General features: G+C 44.8%; 2 protein-coding genes across 2 annotated transcripts; one reads left to right on the top strand and one right to left on the bottom strand.

Annotated features, from left to right (window-relative positions):
* Positions 1–593: 593 nt before the first annotated feature.
* LOC136520161 (peroxisomal acyl-coenzyme A oxidase 1-like) lies at positions 594–6,134 on the top strand. Its single transcript, XM_066513592.1, has 14 exons — positions 594–922; positions 1,727–1,835; positions 1,945–2,006; positions 2,329–2,538; positions 2,684–2,771; positions 2,850–3,012; positions 3,111–3,309; positions 3,908–4,105; positions 4,461–4,592; positions 4,780–4,900; positions 5,025–5,135; positions 5,237–5,306; positions 5,422–5,605; positions 5,699–6,134. Exons 1-14 carry the CDS (start codon positions 776–778, stop codon positions 5,906–5,908), a joined length of 2,004 nt encoding a protein of 667 aa, XP_066369689.1. The 5' UTR covers positions 594–775; the 3' UTR covers positions 5,909–6,134.
* Positions 6,135–8,222: 2,088 nt separating this feature from the next.
* Positions 8,223–10,097, bottom strand: LOC136521315 (anthocyanidin 3-O-glucosyltransferase 6-like). The gene has a single exon (XM_066515028.1). The coding sequence runs from the start codon at positions 10,045–10,047 to the stop codon at positions 8,542–8,544; it is 1,506 nt and encodes a 501-aa protein (XP_066371125.1). The 5' UTR covers positions 10,048–10,097; the 3' UTR covers positions 8,223–8,541.
* Positions 10,098–23,615: the final 13,518 nt, after the last annotated feature.

Genomic DNA, 23,615 nt, shown 5'->3' with positions numbered 1-23,615 from the left:
CACATGGTCAAATGCACGCGTGTAAAAAGACGAAAATTTTGGAAAATAAAATACCAGCAGGGAAGGTGAGGAAATCGGCCAACTACCAAACGTCCAAACCTGAGACAGGCAGACGCACACGGCATCATTTTGATTTATTATATTCATCAGAAAAAAGAAAACGAACGAAAAAATGTGTGAAAACTGAAAACCAACCCCCACATGGCCGACCTTGATATGGGTGTTTTCAGAAAACCTGAGCAGCAGTTAGAGGTGAAAACGGTACGGATATTTTCCGACCGTATTCGAAACCGAATTTGTCTAGAGGGGTTAAGATCTGTTCGTATTTGAGTCCGGATATCTAACATCTGATATCGTATCCGTATCTGAATACTCAAATCATATATTTATGATGTCGATATCCAATCATATCCTATCCGACATAGTTGACACTATCTATATTCGAATCCGAATCCAAACAAAAATATGAAAACATTCATATTCAAATCAATTCCGAACAAAAATACGAAAATAAACATGATATCCGTCCATGCCCGATCCGTTTTATCTCTAGCAGCAGTAGTCGTAGTCCGATCCGTTTTATCTCTAGCAGCAGTAGTCGTAGTCCCCGTCTTCCACATCGCGCTTCTCGCCCACCTACCATCAAGCAGCCAAATCGAGCGAGGCGACGAGGACGAGTAGTTGAGGAGTTGGAGCAGGCCTGGCCGTCTGAGGTCTTTCCCCGCCAGGCATCGCAGAGCTTCAGCTTTGGGTCTTGACCTCGACAGAGATCGCCATGGACGCAGCGGCGGAGGTGGACCACCTCGCGGCCGAGAGGGCCGCCGCGCTCTTCGACGTCGAGGAGATGAAGGTTGCGTGGGCTGGCTCGCGACACGCCGTCGAAGTCGGCGACCGCATGGCCCGACTCGTCGCGTCCGACCCTGTAAGTGATTGCTTCCTTGATCCCCTTCTCCTCCCCCGATCCCCAATTCCACCTCCTTCGCATAGATCAGAATCAGATGCGCCTCCCCTCCCCTTCCCATGGCTTGCTTGCTGCATCTGTCTAGCTGTTCACCTGCCCTTCCCCAACTTCTCAGCTTCATTCGCTAGTTGACTTCCACATAATCCATGCTTTGCCTTTTCCGCTCCCCCCGGATTAATCCCAATCTTCTTTTCTTCTCTTCATATAAAGCAGCAACACCTTTCGCATCTGATTTCCTGTAGTCTCTCTACGCAAGGCAGAAAAACTAGCAAGTCAACGGATTTCGCAAACCATGGTTTACCAGCTCAATTCAGCTTTGACCGTTTCACCTCTGCACTTTTCCTTAAATTATTCGGATTTAGAATATTCTTAGCTCCACTGCTGACTACCAATTTTCTCAATGTTTCCCTATAACCTCACAATGCTGACTCAAACCGATAAACTTTTGTCTTATATAAACAGTAACTAAGTGTTGACTTATTCTAGCATACATAGTACATGATTGCTTTCCGGTTTTGAACTGGATACTCTTAGTCTTATCCTTGTGAGAAATTGTAATATTGTTGTTTTCTGTTTAAAAAAAAGCAACAGTAAGATTGTAACCGTCGTTCTTTCTGTTTCCTTTGTTCCTAGTTCCTAAATGCTAACACTGAACCAAATAAAACACCCACCCTTTGGTTGTCAAGACAAGATATTGCATCAGGTTACAGTAGTTAAATTTTTTTTGGAGAAGTCCACTTACAATTCCACCTGCTTAATACATAGGTCTTCCGCAAGGATAACAGGACCATGCTCTCCAGGAAGGACTTGTTTAAGGACACTCTAAGAAAGGCAGCCCACGCATGGAAGCGTATTGTCGAACTACGTCTTACAGGTACCAAGTCGCGCAGATTCCAATACCAACCAAAGAACTATCGAGCCATTTTTCTACATACAACAGTTTAACTGATGCTCTACTGTGTTATATTGCTGTGGATTGACAGAGGAGGAAGCAGGTATGCTGAGGCTATACGTAGATCAGCCTGGTTATGTTGATCTGCATTGGGTATGACTATCAACTTTTATTGCATCAGTATACATACTTATCATACCACGACGAATCCTTTGTTGTCCATGCTGTGTGCTGATGTCTTCTGGAGTTAATGCTTCTGGATGCTCAGCATATTGTTCTTGGGTTTCTGTAAAAATTAGTGCTGCTGGATGCTCAGCATATTGTTCTTGGGTTTCTGTAAAAATCAGGGCCTTTCATTTTCATTTAATAAGAAACAAAAAAAAAGACTCCTGCCATTGAATAACAGATAGTTTTTGTATAAGCTTCATCTATATTTTTTCACTTACAAGTTAACAAAAACAATGCCATCCTGCAGGGCATGTTTGTTCCTGCTATAAAAGGTCAAGGTACTGAGGAGCAGCAGAAGAAGTGGTTGCCTATGGCTTACAAGTTCCAAATAATTGGGTGCTATGCTCAGACTGAACTTGGTCACGGCTCAAACGTTCAGGGCCTTGAAACAACTGCTACATTTGATCCAAAGACTGATGAGTTTGTCATCCACAGTCCAACTCTGACCTCCAGCAAAGTAAAGTCCTGTGGATCAACTGCCTCCATATTGATTTATTAAAAAAACTATTATTTTTCCTTTCCCTTTTTTATGTTACTTTAGCCATTTGTGTCTTGTTTAAGATCTTGTCCACAATTTGTTACATCTATCTTCATGTCGGCAGTGGTGGCCTGGTGGCTTGGGGAAAGCTTCCACCCATGCAGTGGTGTATGCTCGGCTGATAACTGAAGGAAAGGACTATGGTATACATGGTAAGAGTGTTTTGTGTTTAGGTGACATTTAAGTGTTCTCCTAGTCTCCTTTGTTGCTCATACATGTCCTTGTCCCAGGTTTCATTGTGCAACTGCGAAGCTTAGAGGATCACTCCCCGCTTCCTGGTGTTACCCTGGGTGATATTGGTGGAAAATTTGGTAGCGGTGCATATAACAGTATGGACAATGGTGTTCTGCGATTTGACCATGTGCGCATACCAAGGGATCAAATGTTGATGAGGTTCGTCCATTTGGCTATTATACTTTACTACAGCACTTTATCTGTTCTTTCTTTTTTGCAGCCTAACCATATTCAAACTTGTTTCCTTTCCTTTCTAGGCTTTCACAAGTTACTAGGGAGGGGAAATATGTTAATTCAGATGTCCCAAAGCAGCTGCTTTATGGGACAATGGTTTTTGTTCGTCAAACAATAGTCGCGGATGCTTCTAAGGCTTTGTCCCGTGCTGTTTGCATTGCTGTACGATACAGCGCCATCCGAAAGCAGTTTGGCTCTCAAGATGGTGGCCCTGAGACTAAGGTATTCTAAATTTCTAATACTGAGCCTTTTGTATTGCCATCTATTCATCTTCTCTATTAATCTTAATATGTTCTCGAATACGCTACTCTGCTCAACTCAACTGGACCAGTGGAAATGGAAAATAAATAATAAATGCGATATATGCACCAGGCAGGCATCAAAGCAATCTGACACCAATATCTGGTTGCTAGTAATAAATTGCTGACTGTTGACACCATATCATTATAGATATGCTCATAGTTAATTCAAATACCACTAGCAGTATCGTAACAATAAGCAGCTCAGCTGTTGCTGATTGGTTTTCACTTTTATGTTGCAACTTTGTGGATAAACTATCCATAGGGCCTCTTAAGGTTTCCAAAGTTATGTTGACTCTGTAGTTGTTCAGTATATGCTGCGGATTCTTCATAAAAAAATAACATGCCTGTGAAGCATTCATGATACATTTTTTGTCATTTATTTATATACTTGTGAATGGCTGTGCGATAACCATTTTTTGAATCAACTGCCCAGTGTTACTGCCTGTGCTTAACATGGATAATTTCTGCATCTTTTGGTTACCAACAAAAGGTGGCTAACGTATTCAAACTGGTTACAGGTCCTTGATTACAAGACTCAACAAAGCAGACTCTTTCCATTGCTGGCTTCAGCATATGCATTTAGATTTGTGGGTGACTGGCTCAAGTGGCTATACATGGATGTCACTCAGAAACTGGTAGCTAAAGACTACTCAACACTGCAAGAAACCCATGCCTGTACCGCTGGTTTGAAGGCCGTGACAACATCTGCAACAGCTGTACGTATAATTAATTCTTATTTTTACAGGTTGTACTTGATGGGGGGTATTTTGATTTGCTCTCTTTGGCTAAGTGGTTTGTAGAAGTCTTCACACTATTAAATGGGCAAATATTGCTTTCATCACTTCATCTTTCATAGGTATTTGTAGTTCATAAACTTGGGCCATTTACCCAGACTGTCACTAGATGCGAATTTTATGTTGACCTTAATCTTTTCCTGAAGCTCAACTCCATTTCTTAATGGAGTAAATTCTGGTCTGATTATCAAGCCATATGCATGTTCTGATGGTTTAGTCATAATGGAGGACTTTTGGCAATGCATTGTTCTTATGGTGATTCCTGTCTTTTGTGCAGGATGCCATTGAAGAATGCAGAAAGCTCTGTGGTGGACATGGTTACTTGAACAGCTGTGGGCTTCCTGAATTGTTTGCTGTCTATGTTCCTGCTTGCACTTATGAAGGGGACAATATTGTTCTGCTTTTGCAGGTTTGTACGTTTCTGATGATACTAGCCAATAATCATAGTTTTGGCTACTGTTACTGGTTGAGTATGTGTGGCATGACAGATTGTGTTCCACATTAGTTAAAGAAAAAGACAGAAGCTGTTTTTGCTTTTCCTCTACTCCATTTTGGACAATGGTATAGTGATAGGCAACATTTGGGGGTACCTGCAGGTTGCAAGGATTCTAATGAAGACTGTATCCCAATTAGCATCTGGAAAACAACCTGTTGGTACAATGGCTTACATGGGCAATGTACAATATTTGATGCAATGCAAATGTGCTGTTAACACAGGTACTTATTTAGGCTGGATCATTATATTATCTCGTTCTCAGTTATATTTGATATTTGTTCCAGGCCTCTTGAGGATAATGCCTGTATTGATGATGGTAATTATTCATGTTTGGTGACTCAACAGCCGAAGACTGGCTTAACCCTGTTGCCATACAAGAGGCATTTGAAGCCAGGGCTCTCAGGATGGCAGTAAACTGTGCCCAGAACATAGGCCAAGCAGCAAGCCAAGAAGAAGGTAGTATTTATAACCAGCCAATACCACATTCTGTTTTCGTTTTCCAAATTGTAGTTGCTAAATTGGAATTACTGTACTAATGATGATCGCATGCCTTGCAGGTTTCTCTGAGCGGTCCCCAGATTTGCTAGAGGCTGCAGTAGCTCACATCCAGTTAATCATTGTAACCAAGTGAGTATTAATTCAACGTTGTTTATGAAGCGCGCGCTGTTCCTTACCTTCCAGTCTCTCTTCTTTTTTAAATAAAGATGATTCATCCGTTATTCTTCTTGTGTTATACTGCTAGGTTCATTGCAAAGGTACAGCAGGACATTCCTGGACATGGAGTGAAGGAACAGCTCCAGAACCTTTGCAATGTTTATGCCCTCTACATTCTTCACAAGCACCTGGGTGACTTCCTGGCAACTGGGTGCATCACACCGAAGCAGGGAGCGTTGGCAAATGAGCAGCTTGGCAAGCTTTACGCACAGGTATGCTGGATTGCTGGTGTTTGTTTGTCTTCTAGTAGCAGTATTGCTGTATGATATGAAGTGTAAGTTGGTGCTGGACATGATCTGCGACAGGTGCGTCCAAATGCTGTTGCGCTGGTGGATGCGTTCAACTACACAGACCACTACCTGGGGTCGGTGCTGGGGCGGTATGATGGGAATGTGTACCCGGCACTGTACGAGGAGGCATGGAAGGACCCTTTGAATGAGACGGTGGTGCCTGAGGGGTACCATGAGTACCTCCGCCCCTTGCTCAAGCAGCAGCTCAAGCTCTCCAGGCTCTGATCTGTTTGGCTACCCCCTGAAATTCTCCGTGGTGGTCGCCTTCTCAGAATCTGACACGGTGATCCCCACTCCGAATGAAAAGTGAAATAAACTACTAACGATTCCTGTTGAAGCCAAGGAAGAGGTAGATAAATATAAATGTATTCTGTGGTGAGGATCATATAAGAAGCACGTTCAATTAATAAAGAAAGAGCGAGAGGTTGAGCATCTCTCTGCTGTTGCTCAAGTGTTGTACGTACTACGCAGTGCAAGTGCAAGCAGTAGAATGAATATGTACGAGTGCATGTATGGTGAGTTGAAGTTCATTTATTTGCTAAAAATATATCAGGAAACAATGGCTTGATTTGCCTAATGCCCAAAATGAAAGCCAGTTTCCAAACACATAAAACAAAAGGCACTGTTCGTTCGCTGAAAAGTACTGCTTAAGTAGTGCAGCAGAACAGGGTAATAAGAGTAACTGTAATTTTCAGGTCATGTCTAAAAGCTGAAGACATTTACAACCAATGTTAGTGTACAAAATCGTTCAAGCATATTTGCACATAATTCTTTCAATTTCAACAATGTATAGTTCTGAAACAAAGGTCAGTTCAAACTGCTTACGATCAGCACTTCAGCAGAACGAATCAAACATACTATCAGAACCAGGACGGATTACTGGGTTTTCTTTTTTTTCGAAGAAAACAAGAGGGACACACCCCTACTGAGGGTTACTGGGTTTTCTCAATGTTATAAAAAGGCTACGGATAGATGGATTAGCAGAGAGACCCCGGATAGCCACCCTTCCTCGGGACTATCTTAAGATTTCTTCTTACCTGACTCTAACTGATACATGATTGGTCCCTTTTACAAAGACAACGTACTTGACTCCTAAGTAATATACTAACCGAATCAATCTATCTTATCCCTTTTCTAACTAATCATAATCAATCTAATCTAATCGGATCTGTTACTGCTCATGCAGTACTGTTCGCGCGCTAAAGTACCACGTGGGCCCCTAGGCCGGCTCCACTTGCCATAACACTCAAGCTACCAGAACAAAAGAAAGTACATCCGATTGTATCCCAAGCAGCCAATTCGGAAGCTTTCTGATCTCATATTCCTGTATGGTCCATCAGCATTTGGGTGCCGCAACTTCAAAGCCGCTTGAATTCACAAGGGATTAGGGAACAAGGAAAAACCTAGAAGTTAGGCACTAAGCAGCATGCACTGGTGTTGCAACAGCTCAAAGTAAAGACACTCGGAAACAATACATATTTATTGGTTGACAAGTGGAAGAAATTGAAATTGAAATTGCTGGTCTGATCAAAGTATCGGTACAACTGAATTTTTGAACTGATGAGTAAACCTTAATATCTACGGATCTACCTCTGCTTATCTATAGCTGGTTTCAGATTAGTCCCAACTCCCTGACAAATAAAAAAGGTAAATCATTTTTTCTCAAAAACTTGCCGGTTCTGGTGCACCACGCACATGACTAGGATAAGAGCCCCAAACCCAAGAGGTACTTCATGCAGCGTTGCAATTTGCAGCAGCTGAAAACTCAGTTGAGCACGCACCATCAATTCGTCATCGTGAGAAGGCAGATCGATGGCAACAGGTGTCAGCCGCCCGCAGGAGCCGGCCCGCACGCACGGCGTGATGGCGAACTAGTTCTCTACGTGATGGAAAACGGACCAGCGGCCACTGAACCAGAACAGTTTCCAGCCGTGTGCGGGTCGATTTTCCCGTGGTCATCAGCTCCTGGTCCTGGAGGTCCAGCGCGTCGTCCGAACAGGCGGATCGGACTGGCGCTGGGTGCCACCGGAGGCTGTTGCAATATGGTGCAGAGCATTGGTTAAAGCCCCCCAGGATGAGCCATTGTGGTAAGTAACACCCGCTGCTGCAAATGTCTAATTTCACCGATGAACTGTAATTTCTCAGCATCACCTTGGGGTCCGTACACACCAGTGAAGCTCCATTATATTGTGAGTTATCAGCTCTGTTTCCAATTGTCGCAGTAACTGAACTTTGTCCAACTTGTACATCTTGTAAGAGGAAGTGATCAAGTCAACAAGCAATGTGCACCCCCTCCCCTAGCATTTGTGGCTGGTAGTGCAGCATACGCTCCAACAAATTGAGTTCCCAGGGTCTCTGAAATATTGTTGTCGTTCATCACTGGCAGCTTGAACTTATCAGCCGACTTATCAGCTAGAATCTACAGTATTTTTTTCTCCTAACAAAACAGCTTCAGCCGGCTTTAATACCAGCCAAACAGGCTCATGATCATGTCTCTGACAGACTACTTGTCTACGGTCACTGCATTAGCCCTCTCACATTACAGTTTAACACAATACAATTGTTCTCATTCATCGTTAAACATGGATACAACAAGCATGTTGCAGCCTCGGTTCATTGACCTTGGAGCTTGGACCGGATGAGTACGACTGCGACACTACTCGGCAGTAAGTGTTCTATTTTGAACACTGAATGCCGGTTACACACCTCTCTCATCCAAATGCCTCCTACTAAAGAACCACCCTACGACTCCCCTTTTATTTGGAACCACTCATGACTAACATTGGCCAGATTGACGACATGTTCAAACCTGGTGACAGTCAAGCCGCATGGCCTGCATCATCATTCAGGATCGGAGGTCACCCATGGCTGGCAGCGCCAAGGGTGGCAGCGGGGTAGTGAACATGTTGAGGAAGCGGCGTTGCTTCCGTTCTTCCTTGGTATTCTCTGTGCTCTGCAATCTCACGCGCTAGTTGTTGCAGCGACACTTCCGAGGACCCGCCGTCGGCCACGGCTTTCCGGCATAGGTCCTTCGCCTCCGTGGCCTTCTCTCGCGCCTTCCTCCCCTCCTCCGACGACCCGCCAATCAGGCTCCGGACCACGCGCTCCAGCTCCGCTGCCTCGACGAAGTTGTCGCGCTTCCTGTCCACTTGCATGGCCACGGCGACGCCCATCACGGACACGAGCTCGAACGCGTTCAGGTGCTGCTCCGCGTACAGCGGCCACGGCACCAGCGGCACGCCGTGCCAAAGGCTCTCAAGGATCGAGTTCCACCCGCAGTGGGTCACAAAGCCGCCGACGGCAGGGTTGGCGAGGATGTCCTTCTGCGGCGCCCACTTGGGCCACACGAGACCCCTGTCCTTCGTCCTCTCCAAGAACCCTTCTGGGAGCAGCTCGTCGAGGTTGGCATCCGTTGGGTACTTGGAGTCGGCGGGTATCGGGCCACGGAGTACCCACAGGAAGCGGTGCCCGCTGTGCTCGAGGGCGTCGGCGATCTCCCGGACCTGAGGCGAGGGGAAGCTACCGCCCATGCTCCCAAAGCAGAGCAGCACGACGGATGCTGGTGGCTGTGCGTCGAGCCACCTCACGCGCTCGTGCTCGCCGTCGCCGGGCGGCTTGACAGGCACGACGGGCCCGATCGGGTAGACGGTCGGAGCGCGGCGTCCGTGCACGCAGAGACCATCGGCGATGGCTGCAAGGATGGACGGCTCCAGCTCGGCCACCGTGTTGACGATGATGCCAGCGGCCTCCATGAAGCGGTTGCCGTGGTACACGAGCCACGCGAAGTTTGGACCTTTCGTCATTATGGGAGTTGGCATGAGACGAGCCGGCACCGGCGGCATCCCGGGAAGATCAACTGCTCCTTCCATCGCCTCAAAATCTCCGGAGATCTCCTCATCCAGCGCCGGCAACCGCAGCAGGAGCGCGAGCATCGACGCGCCGGACGTCAAGTAGACGTACACCGGCAGTGCGAGCTCGCGCGTGACATCGAACAGGGTGGTGCAGAAGTAGTCCATCACCACCGCGGCTACCGGGGACGACATGCCGGAGACGGCTTCCTTGACGTATGTCCCGTGGAGCTGTATGAAGCGCACCATGAAATCCTCGAGACCGCCGTGCTCAGCGGTGGGGAGCTCCACGGTGGGGAGGTGGACGAAGCGGATGTCGAAGCCGGAGTCTGCTTCCCGCCGGATGATGTCGGCGACGTCGGACATCGTGTTGGCGGACATGGTCATCTGCGTGACGAGCACGGTGAGCGACATGGGGCAGCGGCTTCTGCCGAGCAGCCGCTTGCCGGCTTCGAGCATGGATGTGAGGTGGCCTGGAACGCATAATGGGATGAGCACGACAGTAGGGTATGCCATTGTGAGTTGTGACTTGTGAGTTCTGTTTATAGTAAGTACGATACGATGATTATGACTTCAGCGGATGCCGACTTGAGCCCAGGCCAGTCTTTTATAATGGACTCCGGGAGGCCACGTGGTGTCACATTGTCCACGTATCCTACCCACCAATGAAAAATACCACCCAGGTAGGTAGGGTTGGCGCGCTTTGCGGCGCCGGACGCCGGAGGCTTGATGCACGCTTGTTGAGGTCTACGTTCTTTCTTGTCTTTTTTTTTTAACTGAGGACTAAGTTCTTTTGACGTTGTATGCAAAGAACGACACACGAAATATATAAAAAAACACGTTTTTGACCCATCTTCTCTATGTTTATCTTTATCTATATCTATCTATATCTATATCTAATACTGTATTAAAGAGGTAAAATTTCTCTCCACATTTTTTTTAAATCGCTAACGTAGATAAATAAGACCCTAACTAATGCAGGCTAAAATACCACCCGTAATAAAAGTAACCCACTGTTTTATTCTCTTGTATGTAGCTTTGTGCCTCTCCATGATGCACATTGCCGCTGCCTCACATGTTCCCATGATCCTCTGCTCGCACGCATTCGATCCTTCGCCGCAGGACCAATGGAGTCCAACGCTTCGTCCGAACAGGCGGATCGGCCTGTCACTGGTGCGACCGGAGGCTGTTGCAATGGAGCAGAGCATTGGTGGTTAGGAATCCGAAACAAGCAGTCCGACATTCCCGGCGGTGCATCGCCCACACCGCGTTCAGCGACTCACGGCGCGGGCGCAACAACGGGAGACCCCCACGACGCGGCTGCGCAACGGGGTCTTCTTTATTCTGCCTTGAACAACCTTTCTTGAAACGCTTGAAGGGGCCACCCTGGTCTCTAACTAGAATGACTTGAGAATTAAGAAAAAAAAGGTAGATACATGCAATAGTATTTTTTAAATATAATCAAATATAATGGTCTGGTACCTTTAGCACCGCCGCTGGCCATAGAAGGCAAAGACGGAAGAAAAGGTTCTTAGCTCGATGAGATTCCCGCGAGAACTAGCCAGGTTTTATAGTGGGTAGCGCTGCCTACGTTCTCTCTAATGGCGGAGCCAGGATTTACGTGGAGCCTGGGCGACATAACGCCACACTAATATTGACAAGATAAGAAAAAATAGCACACATAATTATATAATATTTTTAAATTTTATACTAAAATAATCTTTTAGAACACAAGTTCATAGTGGCTGGGAGAGTGAAAATTAAAGACAAATTTAAGTGAACCATAGTAGTAGATCATCCATTCAATTTAACCCCTACATATTATAGAATTGAAATTTACGTGCCTGGCTAAGCCTAGGGTGGTGGCGTGGTTGCAACCTGTTGAGAGTACGTGGTGATGTCCCACAGTGGTATCGCCTCGGCCTTCCTCCCCTCATTATTAGCCTCTGCTGTTGCTGCCTGTCCTAGCCAGCACCCTCTCACTGGTCCGAATCCTGCCTCATATTAGTCATACGCAAGTACGCCCGTGCTCAAGCCGCAACTGTAGTAGATCATATGATTATAAATAGAACGAAAAGAAAGTGAGATTAGTTTCAGTTGTCATTTGGGACCTTTGTAGGACAACATTAGCTAGTACTCCCTTCATTCTAAATTATAAGTCGCTTTGACTTTTTTGTTTATCCATTTTGCTACGCATCTAGACATATTATTATATTTAGATGCATTGTAAAATTAATGTATCAAAAAAGTCAAAGCGACTTATAATTTAGAATAGAGGAAGTACATCACAGTCATGGTTCAGTTGGATGTGAAGACTCATTTTGTGTTGGGCCAACGGCCTGAATTGTTACGCGAGGATACCAGACACTGGACTGAACCATACACAGTAAGACCTGAATTAGATAATAACAAATTAGAGGTGTTTGATGGTAAAGAAAATTGAGGGTAGTGAGAAGGCGAGGCTAACTTAAGTACGTCAATTGCATATTTCCTTGCATTCGTGGAACAATGCCTACAATTCATGGAGCAAACAAATAAATAAATTTATTATTACGAGCAGATAACCAATTTTAGAGAATCGCCTGATTATGTGCAGCGATATGAGAGATGGATATGAAGAAACCATTTTAGCAATGATCTTACTCCTTGTGTACAATGTTGTAAGGGCATATAGTCATGTACTACCATGGTTAGGTACCTAAAGCTGTAAGCGTAATGGATTTAGCGTGTTCTCATTCTGCAGCAAATTTAGCCTTCGTCGAGGTGATAAGAGATGGATAAAAATTGAGGCAAGCTAGATCTAAGGGTGTTGAATATGATTTTTTCAGGTATAGAAAAAATAACATGGTTTGCATACTAAATATGTCGTAACACTGAAATCATAACTTAAAGGATCATATTAGCGGGAAATGTCTTTTGATGTGTAAAAACATTGAGGGGGATATAGGCCTTGGTTAATAATTGTGCGTACCTTGGGAGGTATCATGTAAAAAATGTGAGTACATGAAAGGTCTTAAATAACCATCATCATTGACAGCGCAGTAGGCGTGCCGGTTAGTAATACATTCAGAGGAATCACACCTGCTTGTGGACAAAAATAGGGAAGGCAGCTCGAAGATGAAACCCAGTGACCAGCACAACTACATGGAATTTTTTTTTTGCCATTTGATGAGTCATAACATTTACTAAGCCTACAATCAAGGTAGGTATAACGATGTTGAATATGAAAATTGTAGGTATATACAAAAAAGCATGGTTTGCATTAAGTACATCATAGGCCTGAGATGTATCCTAAAAGGAACGTGTCGTCAGGAAAGGTCTCTGCATGTGTTGCAAATAATTGATCATCATAATTGCCTCTGGGAATAAATCACATGATAGGAGAGGACAACTACAATCAAATAAAAAAAACAAAAGGCCTTCCATTTTGGTGAGTTGTGACAAGAGACAGTAGTCGAGGAGCACGATGCCCCGGGTCGACGGCGCGGGTGAGCACCCTTCGGCCACCTCGCCGGCGGGGAACTCTAGTCCGAGCGGGGGAGACGCGGCCTTTCGTCTCCAGCGGTGCGCCCGGGAAGGTTCGACGACTCCGCGCGCACAGGGTCGGTCCCAGTGAAAGGATCGACGATGCCGCCTAGTGGGAGATTGAATAGGCGTTTCTAAAAATTCAACACTTCAAATGCAGAAATGATTAGTATAGCAATTTTCGATGACTCAGAAATTCCAAATCAGAGAAGTAAACCCCTCACGAGTTAGCCAACATAGTACACAAGATATATAGAATAAGTCTGGAAGGTACAACCCTGCAACAAACAAGTTAGAGCAGTAAGTATACAAATTCAGAGCAGGGACCGAATACCAGACACGTCCGGTATTCACGGGTTTGCCTAGCCAGCTCTCAACTTGCTCCGATTGATTTCTCTTTTCAAACCAAGGTCCAGACCACTATTGGTAACCTGCAGACAAACTCAAACAACACACAAAGATCACAAATAGAGAGAGATCGAGACACGGTATTTGTTTTGCCGAAGTTCGGACTCCATCGAGTCCTACTCTCCGTTGAGGGGGCTGCGAGCGACCCAACAAAGGTCAGCTCTAGAGGACCACGAAGGCCACTCTAGCCGGAGTCTTTTTTAACTCATTTTTCCTTCTTCCCTTGCGGCGGTGGAATCGAACCGTTACAATCTTTTCGAGGCATAACAAACTTTCATGAACTCCGGATGATATAACTGTTATTTTTTTAAGTAAATGATATAACTATTTTTTCAGAAAAAGTTACTGTGATAATATCTGATGTGTCAGTAGCAAGGGGCATAATAAACAGTAACATATATTCGTGATATCACTACACGGCAACCAATGCTACTGTACAAAATCGTTGGAGCATTCCGATAAAAAAAATTATTGAAGCATTATTTGCACATAATGCTTTCAACAATCGATGCTCTCCTCGGAACGTCCGTCCGTCCGAACGCCGCGCTTACCAGTCAGCGCCGTGTTCCTGTCCGCTCCAGCAACGCTCGCTCCCATGCGCGCCCGCGACGCTCATGTCCCGCCCACGATGCCTGCATCTACTGCGCTCACCCGCCGCGGGCACCGCACAGGGGCGCCGCGTCGTGGGCACCACACCCTCTCAGCCGCGGTCTTTCTCTAGCGCAGGGGCGCCACGCCGTGGGCACCACACCCGCCCGCCCGCCGCGGACTTCTCCAGCGCGGGGTCACTCACCGCGGGCACTACACCCCCCACTCCGCGCCGGCATCGAGCTCTCTGCATGCCAACGAGCCTCTATTCGTCCAAGCAACAAGTAGATGTTGCACTGACGGACTGTTTGGTCCCCGGCCAAAGGCTGCCACATCTGTTGTGGCACTGCCCAAGCCTTTGGCGAAGTATTTGGCCGCCTCAACCGTGGCGAGAAAATGAACTGGAGAAACATGTGGCTGCCATCATTTGCGTGCAACCAAACACTGGCCAACGGTTGGTGGCAGCCGCATGTGTGGCGTGGCGGACGTTGGCGTGCAACCAAACAGCCTCTGAAAACACACGTTGCAATTGTATGCTTTAAGTGTTTCAGAGGTATACTGTAAGTGTTTTATATCGATGTTGCAAAAGTGTACCGGAACGTTGCACATGTTGAAATGGCTATACGCATATGTTTAAATGTTCCCAAAAACTTGCCGGCTCTGGTGCACCACGCACATGACTAGGATAAGAACTCAAACCCAAGAGATCCTATATGCAGCGTTGCAATTTGCAGCAACTGAATACTCAGTTGAGCACGCATCATCATGAGAAGAGAAATTGAATAACTGAGCACCTGGTGACCCAGTGGTGAGGACAACGATCTCCATGGCCTGCTCGTCAGAAGGCAGATCGATGGCAAGAGGTGTCAGTCCCCCGAAGGAGCCGGCCCGCCCGCAGACGGATCGGTAAGTCGGCCGTCAGGTGCTCTAGGCGGTGCACCGCCCCACACACCGCGCGTTTAGCGACTCGCAGCGCGGGCGCAGGGAGACCCTCACCAGTCACCAGTCACCTCGTCCTCCTCAGCTCGGGGTATGTGGTATATAGTTGCAGCGGTGGTGGCAAACGGCCGGCGGCGTGGGCGGCTGGGCGGTGCGTGCCAAGAAGGTCTTGGCTGGTGGACTCGCAAGCCAAGGGGCACGTAAGGATGAAAACGGAACGGAAATATCTCGAACCGAACCACATCGTTTTCTATATTTAATCTGATCGAATCCGTATTTTCTTGTCCGACTTTACCGTTTTCGCTTTCGCATTTCAGATGTTTCGTATTTCAAATGTAAAAGTAGAAAACGGTTTAGACATTTTTCGACCGTTTTCTACTTTTCTACTTTTAATTTAAAATATTCCGAATTGAAAATTCGGTTTAAACCGAATTTGGCCAACTGCACAGGTCATACAGTCCAATTACAGGTTGTTCACCACGCAGCTGCGTTCTTTCTACTGGTGGCCAGCTGCCCTCTCTTATAGACGGCGTCCAGCTTCATCTCTCTTCACCTCACGAGATGGTGCTAAATGTCAGGAAACCAGCAGCATCTACACGAAAGCCCACCTGGGCCATAGCCCATCAAACTCATCGGTTTAACCCCCACCTGCAAAGTCAATCATTTGATAGTTTTTGCATCAGCCGAATAAATCTTTTTTACTCAAAAGAAAAATCTGAATAAATCTTTAAAATAAAATACTACATCTATTCTAAAAAGATTAATAAAATTATTCTGACTCAGTTCGAGTTCATGTTTCTATAATATTGTTGACACCGTTTTTTTGCACGTGTCAAAGTAATCGGAGTGGACCAATCGGCAAGGGGAAAGTTATTGAATACTTTGATAGCCAATGAAAGCCAGTTTGTAAAAATGGTTGCCGATAGTTGATGATGATCGATGGAAAGGTTGATTTGGACTCGGGCGTTGCCGATGAGGTTGAAGGAGTTGCTGCCGATGAAACAGGGAGTATGCCGATGAAGGAAGACTTAAAGACTACTGCCGATGAAACAGGGAGTATGCCGATGAAGGAAGACTTGAAGACTACTGCCGATGAAGCAGGAAATATGCCGATGGGAAGGAGGACAGTGAGATTTCCATCGTAATTGAGGCGGACAGGGAAATAAATAGGAGTTGATTTCCTTTTCTATATTTGTTAGGTTATGATTCGTGTAAGAATCACGTGTTTCCTTAGATATGGGATTGGTGTCCTAGTTGTGTTTGGTTGTGTCTCTTTAGATCAGGGTATAAATATGGAGTAAGGGGCAATGTAATAAAAAAAGATCAATCAATATCAAAACCAACTTTTTACTCCTATTTGCATTTACTTACTTTTCGGCGAATTCGTCAATTTGCATATTTTTCCTTTTTACGAGTTCTCATTGATTCGGCGAGCTGCATTGCTTCAGTGCGACCTTCGGCGATTCTCGAGTTCCGTGTGAGCACCTCTTGGCCGTGACTTCCGGGCGTATCGCTGTTGTCAGGACCAAAGTGTTCGTGTCTTCATCCTTGTCGATTAGCAGGTCAAATCGACTGGCACGCTTTGGATATCGATTCGGGTATTAGCCCTTTGTGTTTGCAGATCACTTTTGCATCAACACATCTTTTGGCACGCCCAGTGGGACCCTTCAACCAATATGTTCAACTCCGAGATCGATCCAGGGAACATCATCGCAGTATCAGAAGAAGATCTCAAGGAAGAACAGAGGCAGGCTATGGAGAAGGCTGTAGAAGAATACAAGCAGCTTTGTCTGAGATCGTTTAGCTTGAACAAGAGTGGACAAGTCATCCAGAAGCAAGATTTGCCGTTGCCTCGGCAGGTTACCTTTGACTCCAATCCTGGTAAACTTCAAGAGATGGTTAATTCTGCAGTAAATCATGCTTTGATTAATCATTCCAATGTGCTGTCCAATACTGTTCATAATGCTGTGGTTCGAACTCTCAAAGAAGGACAAGCGGCACCACATTACGTTGGGCCTGCCTATCATCAACCAGAGCCGGCGTCTGTCAAAACTCCATCGGCTCCTTCGGCCGTTGTGGGTACAGAAGCTACTTCCCCTCCAGTATTGGCAGGTTCACCTAATATTCAATCTACACCGATACAATCAGATCAGGTACCACCAGGAGGGCGAATTCAGCTTAATACAGATCTATCGGCATCAGCTATGTCAGGCTCTGTGTCTCAGAACAACCAGATTCCTACTAATTGGTGGGGATATGGCATGCCTCCAGAGTCGTCTGCTTTCAATCCTAGATTACCTCAAGTATTTGATGCAGCAGGAAGAGCGCCTATATCATCGGCCGTTTCGCCGATGGCTCAAGTGTCTCAATATGCCGCAGCTACTTCTGTACAACCAACTCCAGGAGGTTTCCAGATGCCTATGATTCAAACATTCAATTCAAGTCCATCGGCGAGCGTACTGCCGATGCAGCAGAAAGCCCCTGCTATGAGTCAAACTGGGGTTCAGTTCATGCCTCAAACCAGTTATAATTATCCAACAATATCAGCAAATTATCAGCCATCGGTAAGTTTTGTGCCGATGAGTTCTAATAATGATTGGTCAGGACAGTTACCTGTTCAACATACAGTTCAGCGAAATCAGCAGGTTGCAGGGATTCAACAAGGTCATATGCAAGCTGGTTTCCAGAATCAAGCATCGGCAGCCCAGCCGATGAATCCTTTCCAACAGGTTAATGGACCACAAGTAGCGGCAAATATGCCGATTGCTGGAGATCGTGGGCCACAAAGATATGTGGAAGGATGTCAGCAGGCACCTCCTGTAGAAATTCAACCAGTTCGTCAGCAGGAGGCTGATGCTTTTTGGGCCGATAAGATAGCAGAGATTATGAAGGATCAGTTTGGGATAAAGCCCAAGGTCAATACTTATTCTTATCGGACTCCATACCCTCCTGCATACGATTTAATTCCTCTCCCAAATCGGTACAAGGTACCGGATTTCACTAAATTCTCTGGGCAAGATGATACATCAACAATGGAACATGTCAATCGCTTCATTATTCAATGTGGAGAAGCAGCTAACAGAGATGAATTAAGAGTTCGATTATTTTCATCATCTTTGTCTGGATCAGCATTTACATGGTTCATTTCATTGCCACCAAATTCTATTATTACTTGGGTTGATCTAGAAAAACAATTCCACAAGTATTTCTTTGCTGGAATCCATGAAAAGAAGCTTACCGATTTAGTAAAATTAAGACAGCGTAATGATGAATCGGTAGAGAGCTTTGTACAAAGGCTACGAGATGTAAAAAATAAGTGCTACAGCCTGGTGCTGGATGATCGGCAGCTTGCCGATTTAGCTTTCCAGGGGTTATTGCCACATCTTAAGGATAGATATGCATCTCAGGAATTTGAAAGCCTCAGTCATCTTGTGCAAAGGATCTCTGATCAAGATACTAGGGTTTTTGAACCTAAAAAGAACTGGAGTAAAAAGGTATCATTTGTTGAAGAAGTAGGAGATTCTGACTCTGATGAAGAACCAGTTATCGGCTTAGCTGAGTGGGTTAAGAATAAAAAGCCGATATCATGTCCCTTTGGTCAAAAAGAGCCAGAAAAGTTTACCTTTGATATCACCAAGGCCGATAAAATATTTGATCTTCTGCTTCAAGAGGGCCAAATTAAGCTGTCACCTAATCACGTGATCCCATCGGCAGAAGAATTGAAGAAGATTTTGTACTGCAAATGGCACAATGCAACTTCACACAGTACAAATGAGTGCAAGGTATTCAGGCAACAGTTACAATCGGCTATTGAATCTGGGAGAATTAAGTTTGGTACTTCCAAGACCCAGAAGCCGATGAAAATTGATCAACACCCTTTTCCAGCAAATATGTTGGATGCCAAAGGAAAGACCAAGGTATTAACGTCAGAGGCTGCTGAGAAAAACGCGTCAGTAGACCCCCAACATCGGATAACTACCGATGATGCAAAAAGCAAAGGTTTGCTAGGAGAAAGCAGTAATTCCAAAAAACCTCCTCGACCTGGCATTGTGATTACTCATCGAAGGCAGCAGGAGGGTTGGCATCAACGTAATGACCGATATCGGCAACAGCAAGAAATGAGACGTCAGGAAGAGTGGAATCGACATAAAGATCATTGGAGATGTCCGTTCTTCATCCATTGCTGGGAAGAAGGTATTAAATTGCCAACTGTGGAAAATTGCCCTGAGTGTAATGGTTATTACGGAGTCAATCGTTCAGAAAGGAGGTTTCAACGTGGTAATCAGGGTTTGTCTATCAACGAGCCGATCAGAGGCAGAGCATCAGTGCATGATCGGCTGGGGGGCAGACTTAGTGTACATGAGAGGCTTGGTAAACGTGCTGGATATTTTCCAAGGAATCAAGAGGAGCTTGAGGAGATGGCAAACGCAAGAGTTCCCGATGAGGAAATATTCTACAGGGACCCTAATATACGTCGCGTAGAATCAACTAGGACTTGTTATCAGCCGGTTTGGAAGACCAAGTTTCCTCGATGGTGCCCAGAGGGTCTGACAAAGACGCAGAGAAGGAGGATGCAACGTGAGCGTCAGGAGGATTTATACCAGGAGGAAAATTCCTCCAATGAAAGGCCTGGTCATCAGCAGTGGCAGGTAAAACACAAAAATAAGGGTCCATCGGCAGATGTTAATATGGTATTCATGTTGCCGATGGAGTTTCTGGCAATATCTGATAATGAGGAAGAAGTTGTTCTCTCTGATCAAGTGGCTCAGCTAACACTAGATCCAATGATGGCTGTTTTTGAGAAACCTACCGATGACGAGAGACAGCATCTTAAAGCTTTATTTGTGAAGGGCAGAGTTGATGGGCAGCCTGTGTCTAAGGTACTTATTGATGGAGGGGCTGCGATTAATATTATGCCTTACGTGATGTATCGGAAACTTGGTAGGGGAGAGCAAGACTTGACCAAAACCGATATGATGTTGAAAGATTTTGAAGGCAATGTGTCACCGGCTAAAGGGGCAGTGTGCGTTGAATTGACCATCGGCAGCAAAACCTTGCCAACGACGTTCTTTGTTATCAACGGCAAGGGTGCATATAATCTGCTTCTAGGGAGGGATTGGATTCATGCTAATTGTTGTGTTCCTTCTACAATGCATCAATGCCTCGTGCAGTGGATTGGGGATAAGATTGAGGTCGTCCCTGGTGATTCTTCTTATATCATCGCATCGGCAGAATCAGATACTTATGAGCGAACTAAATGCATATCAGGAGAAGCTTGGGAAAAAGAGTTCCTTAGAGTTGCTGATTATGAAATTCCACCGATCCAAGCAGTCGGTTCTGAAGAGGAGTTTTAATGGATAGGTTTGCCGATGATGGAAAATTAGGCCAAGGGTTCACATCGGCAGATGATTTAGTAGAAGTAGATATCGGTGATGGTGATAGGTCGAGGCCTACTTTTATTAGTGCTAAGTTAGATTCTAAGTGTAAGCAGCGAATGACAGATTTGTTAAAAGAATATAAAGATTGTTTTGCTTGGGATTATACTGAGATGCCTGGGTTAGACCGATCGATAGTTGAACATCGGTTACCTATCAAATCTGGATTTCGGCCACATCAGCAGCCAGCGCGCCGATGCAACCCTAATGTACTTCCTGACATTAAGGCCGAAATAACTAAATTAATTGAAGCAAAGTTTATTCGGCAATGTCGATACGCAGAGTGGATCTCCAATGTAGTTCCTGTTTATAAGAAAAATGGAAAACTTCGTGTTTGTATTGATTTCAGGAATCTCAACAAAGCCACACCGATGGATGGCTATCCAATGCCGATTGCTGATTTGTTGATTGATGCTGCGGCTGGACATCAAATTATTAGCTTCATGGATGGTAATGCAGGTTACAATCAAATATTCATGGCTGAGGAGGATATTCCCAAGACTGCTTTCAGATGTCCAGGACATGTGGGGTTGTTCGAGTGGATAGTCATGACGTTTGGTTTGAAAAATGCCGGTGCTACTTATCAAAGGGCTATGAACTTTATTTTTCATGAGTACATCGGCACATTAGTGGAGATCTACATTGATGATGTAGTAATTAAGTCTGGAGATATCACAGCACATTTAGCCGATCTGCGAAAGATACTGGAGTGCACAAGGAGGCATGGATTGAAGATGAATCCTAATAAATGTGCATTCGGTGTATCGGCAGGACAATTCTTGGGTTTTATGGTGCATCAACGGGGCATTGAAATCAGTAGGAAGTCTATTGATGCAATTAACAAGGTGATTGCTCCTGCCAATAAGACTGAATTGCAATCTTTGATCGGTAAGATTAATTTCATTAGAAGATTCATATCTAATCTGTCGGGTAAGATCAAGGCTTTCAGCCCACTACTTAAATTAAAAGCTGATCAAGAATTTGTATGGGGAGCTGAACAGCAATTAGCCCTTGATGAAATTAAGAAATATTTATCAAATCCTCCAGTGCTAGTTCCACCTCAACATGGGAAGCCTTTCAGGTTATATTTGTCAGCTGATGATGCAGTTATCGGTTCAGCTCTTATTCAGGAATTTGAAGGGAAAGAACGTGTTATTTATTATTTGAGCAGAAGATTAGTGGATGCTGAGACGAGGTATTCGGCTATCGAAAAATTGTGTCTGTGCTTATACTTTTCTTGTGTTAAATTAAGGCATTATTTGTTATCTGCCGAATGTACGGTCATATGCAAAGACGATGTGGTCAAGTATATGCTGTCAATGCCGATATTAAGTGGTAGAATCGGCAAATGGATTTTAGCATTATCAGAATTTGAGCTACGCTACAAATCAACTAAGGCAGTTAAAGGGCAAGTGATGGCTGATTTTGTCACTCAGCATTGTAATACGGTGGATTCTCTGGGGATTGCTCCCTGGACACTTTTCTTCGATGGGTCCACATGTGGTGAAGGAGCGGGTATCGGCATTGTGTTAATTTCACCTCAAGGAAAGAAGTATGAGTTTTCGTTGCCGATTGTTGCTACGGCGACAAATAATCAAGCTGAATACCAAGCCTTGATAAAGGGGTTAGAATTGCTGAAGGAGATACGTGCCGATGTTGTTGAAATCTTTGGCGATTCTATGCTAGTTATAAATCAATTAGCTGGAATTTATGAATGCCGAAGTGAAGCTTTGATTTCGTATTATGAAAGATGTTTGCAATTGTTGAAAGGATTTAGAGATTTTCATCTTGAACATATCTCTCGATTGCATAATGGGGAAGCTAATCGACTAGCTCAGCATGCTTCAGGGTATCAGCCTATTCAGGAAGTGCTAACATCGGTAGTTGATACCGATGACTGGAGGAAAGAGATTGTCGATTATTTAAAGGATCCATGTAGAAAGGTTGAGAGACGTATAAGGTTCCAAGCTACCAAATATGTGCTCCTCGATGATGAATTATATTATCGAACTATAGATGGAATTTTACTCAGATGTGTTAGCAATGATGAATCGAAAAGCTTGATGGGTGAAATTCATGAAGGAGTATGTGGGGCACATCAATCGGCTTTCAAGATGAAATGGATGATCAGAAGGAATGGGTACTATTGGCCGACTATTCTTGAAGATTGTTTTAAATATTTTAAGGGATGCCAGGGGTGTCAAAAGTTTGGTAATATTCAAAGAGCGCCTGCATCGGCTATGAATCCTATAATCAAACCATGGCCGTTCCGGGGATGGGCTATTGATCTCATTGGTCAGATTTATCCGCCATCGAGTAAAGGACATAAATTTATTCTGGTTGCTACCGATTATTTCACAAAGTGGGTTGAGGCAATCCCTTTAAAGAAGGTGACATCGGTCAATATGATTGATTTTGTGAAAGAGCATATTGTTTACCGATTTGGTATTCCTCAGACTATCACTACCGACCAGGGTACTATGTTTACATCAGGAGAATTTGATGAGTTTGCTGTAGGTATGGGAATTAAAATTTTAAATTCTTCTCCATATTATGCTCAAGCTAATGGTCAAGCTGAGGCTTCTAACAAAGGGATCATCAAACTCATTAAGCGCAAAATTGAAGAAAATCCTAGGAGGTGGCATACAGTATTAAATGAAGCCTTGTGGTCATATCGGATGTCATGCCATGGTGCAACCAAAGTAACGCCTTATCAGTTAGTATATGGACACGATGCAGTGTTGCCTTGGGAAATTAAGGTTGGCTCTAGACTAATACGTTCTCAAAATCAGCTGACAGCCGATGAGTATAATACTCTTATGAAAGATGAGTTGGAAGATGTGGCGGGTCATCGGTTAAGGGCTTTAGTTAGTGTTGAAGAAAATAAGAAAAGAGTAGCTAGATGGTATGACAAGAAGGTGAAAGTAAAAGAGTTTGCCGATGGAGATCTGGTTTGGAAATTGATTTTACCGATTGGGACTAAAAGTTCAAAGTTTGGAAAGTGGTCTCCTAATTGGGAAGGTCCATATCGGATAAATCAGTCTATTCCTGGTAATGCATATATTTTAGAAACCCTCGAAGGGGTTGTGTTTCCCAGAGCGTTAAATGGAAAATATTTAAAGAAATATTACCCTAGTATCTGGACAGATGCATAAAAGTATAGGTGCCGATAACAGTACTTTCGGCTAA

Source organism: Miscanthus floridulus, chromosome 18, assembly GCF_019320115.1.
Source record: "Miscanthus floridulus cultivar M001 chromosome 18, ASM1932011v1, whole genome shotgun sequence".
Taxonomy (NCBI): Eukaryota; Viridiplantae; Streptophyta; class Magnoliopsida; order Poales; family Poaceae; genus Miscanthus; species Miscanthus floridulus.
Note: the sequence above shows the minus strand (reverse complement) of the source record. Positions and strands in the feature narration are given on the sequence as shown.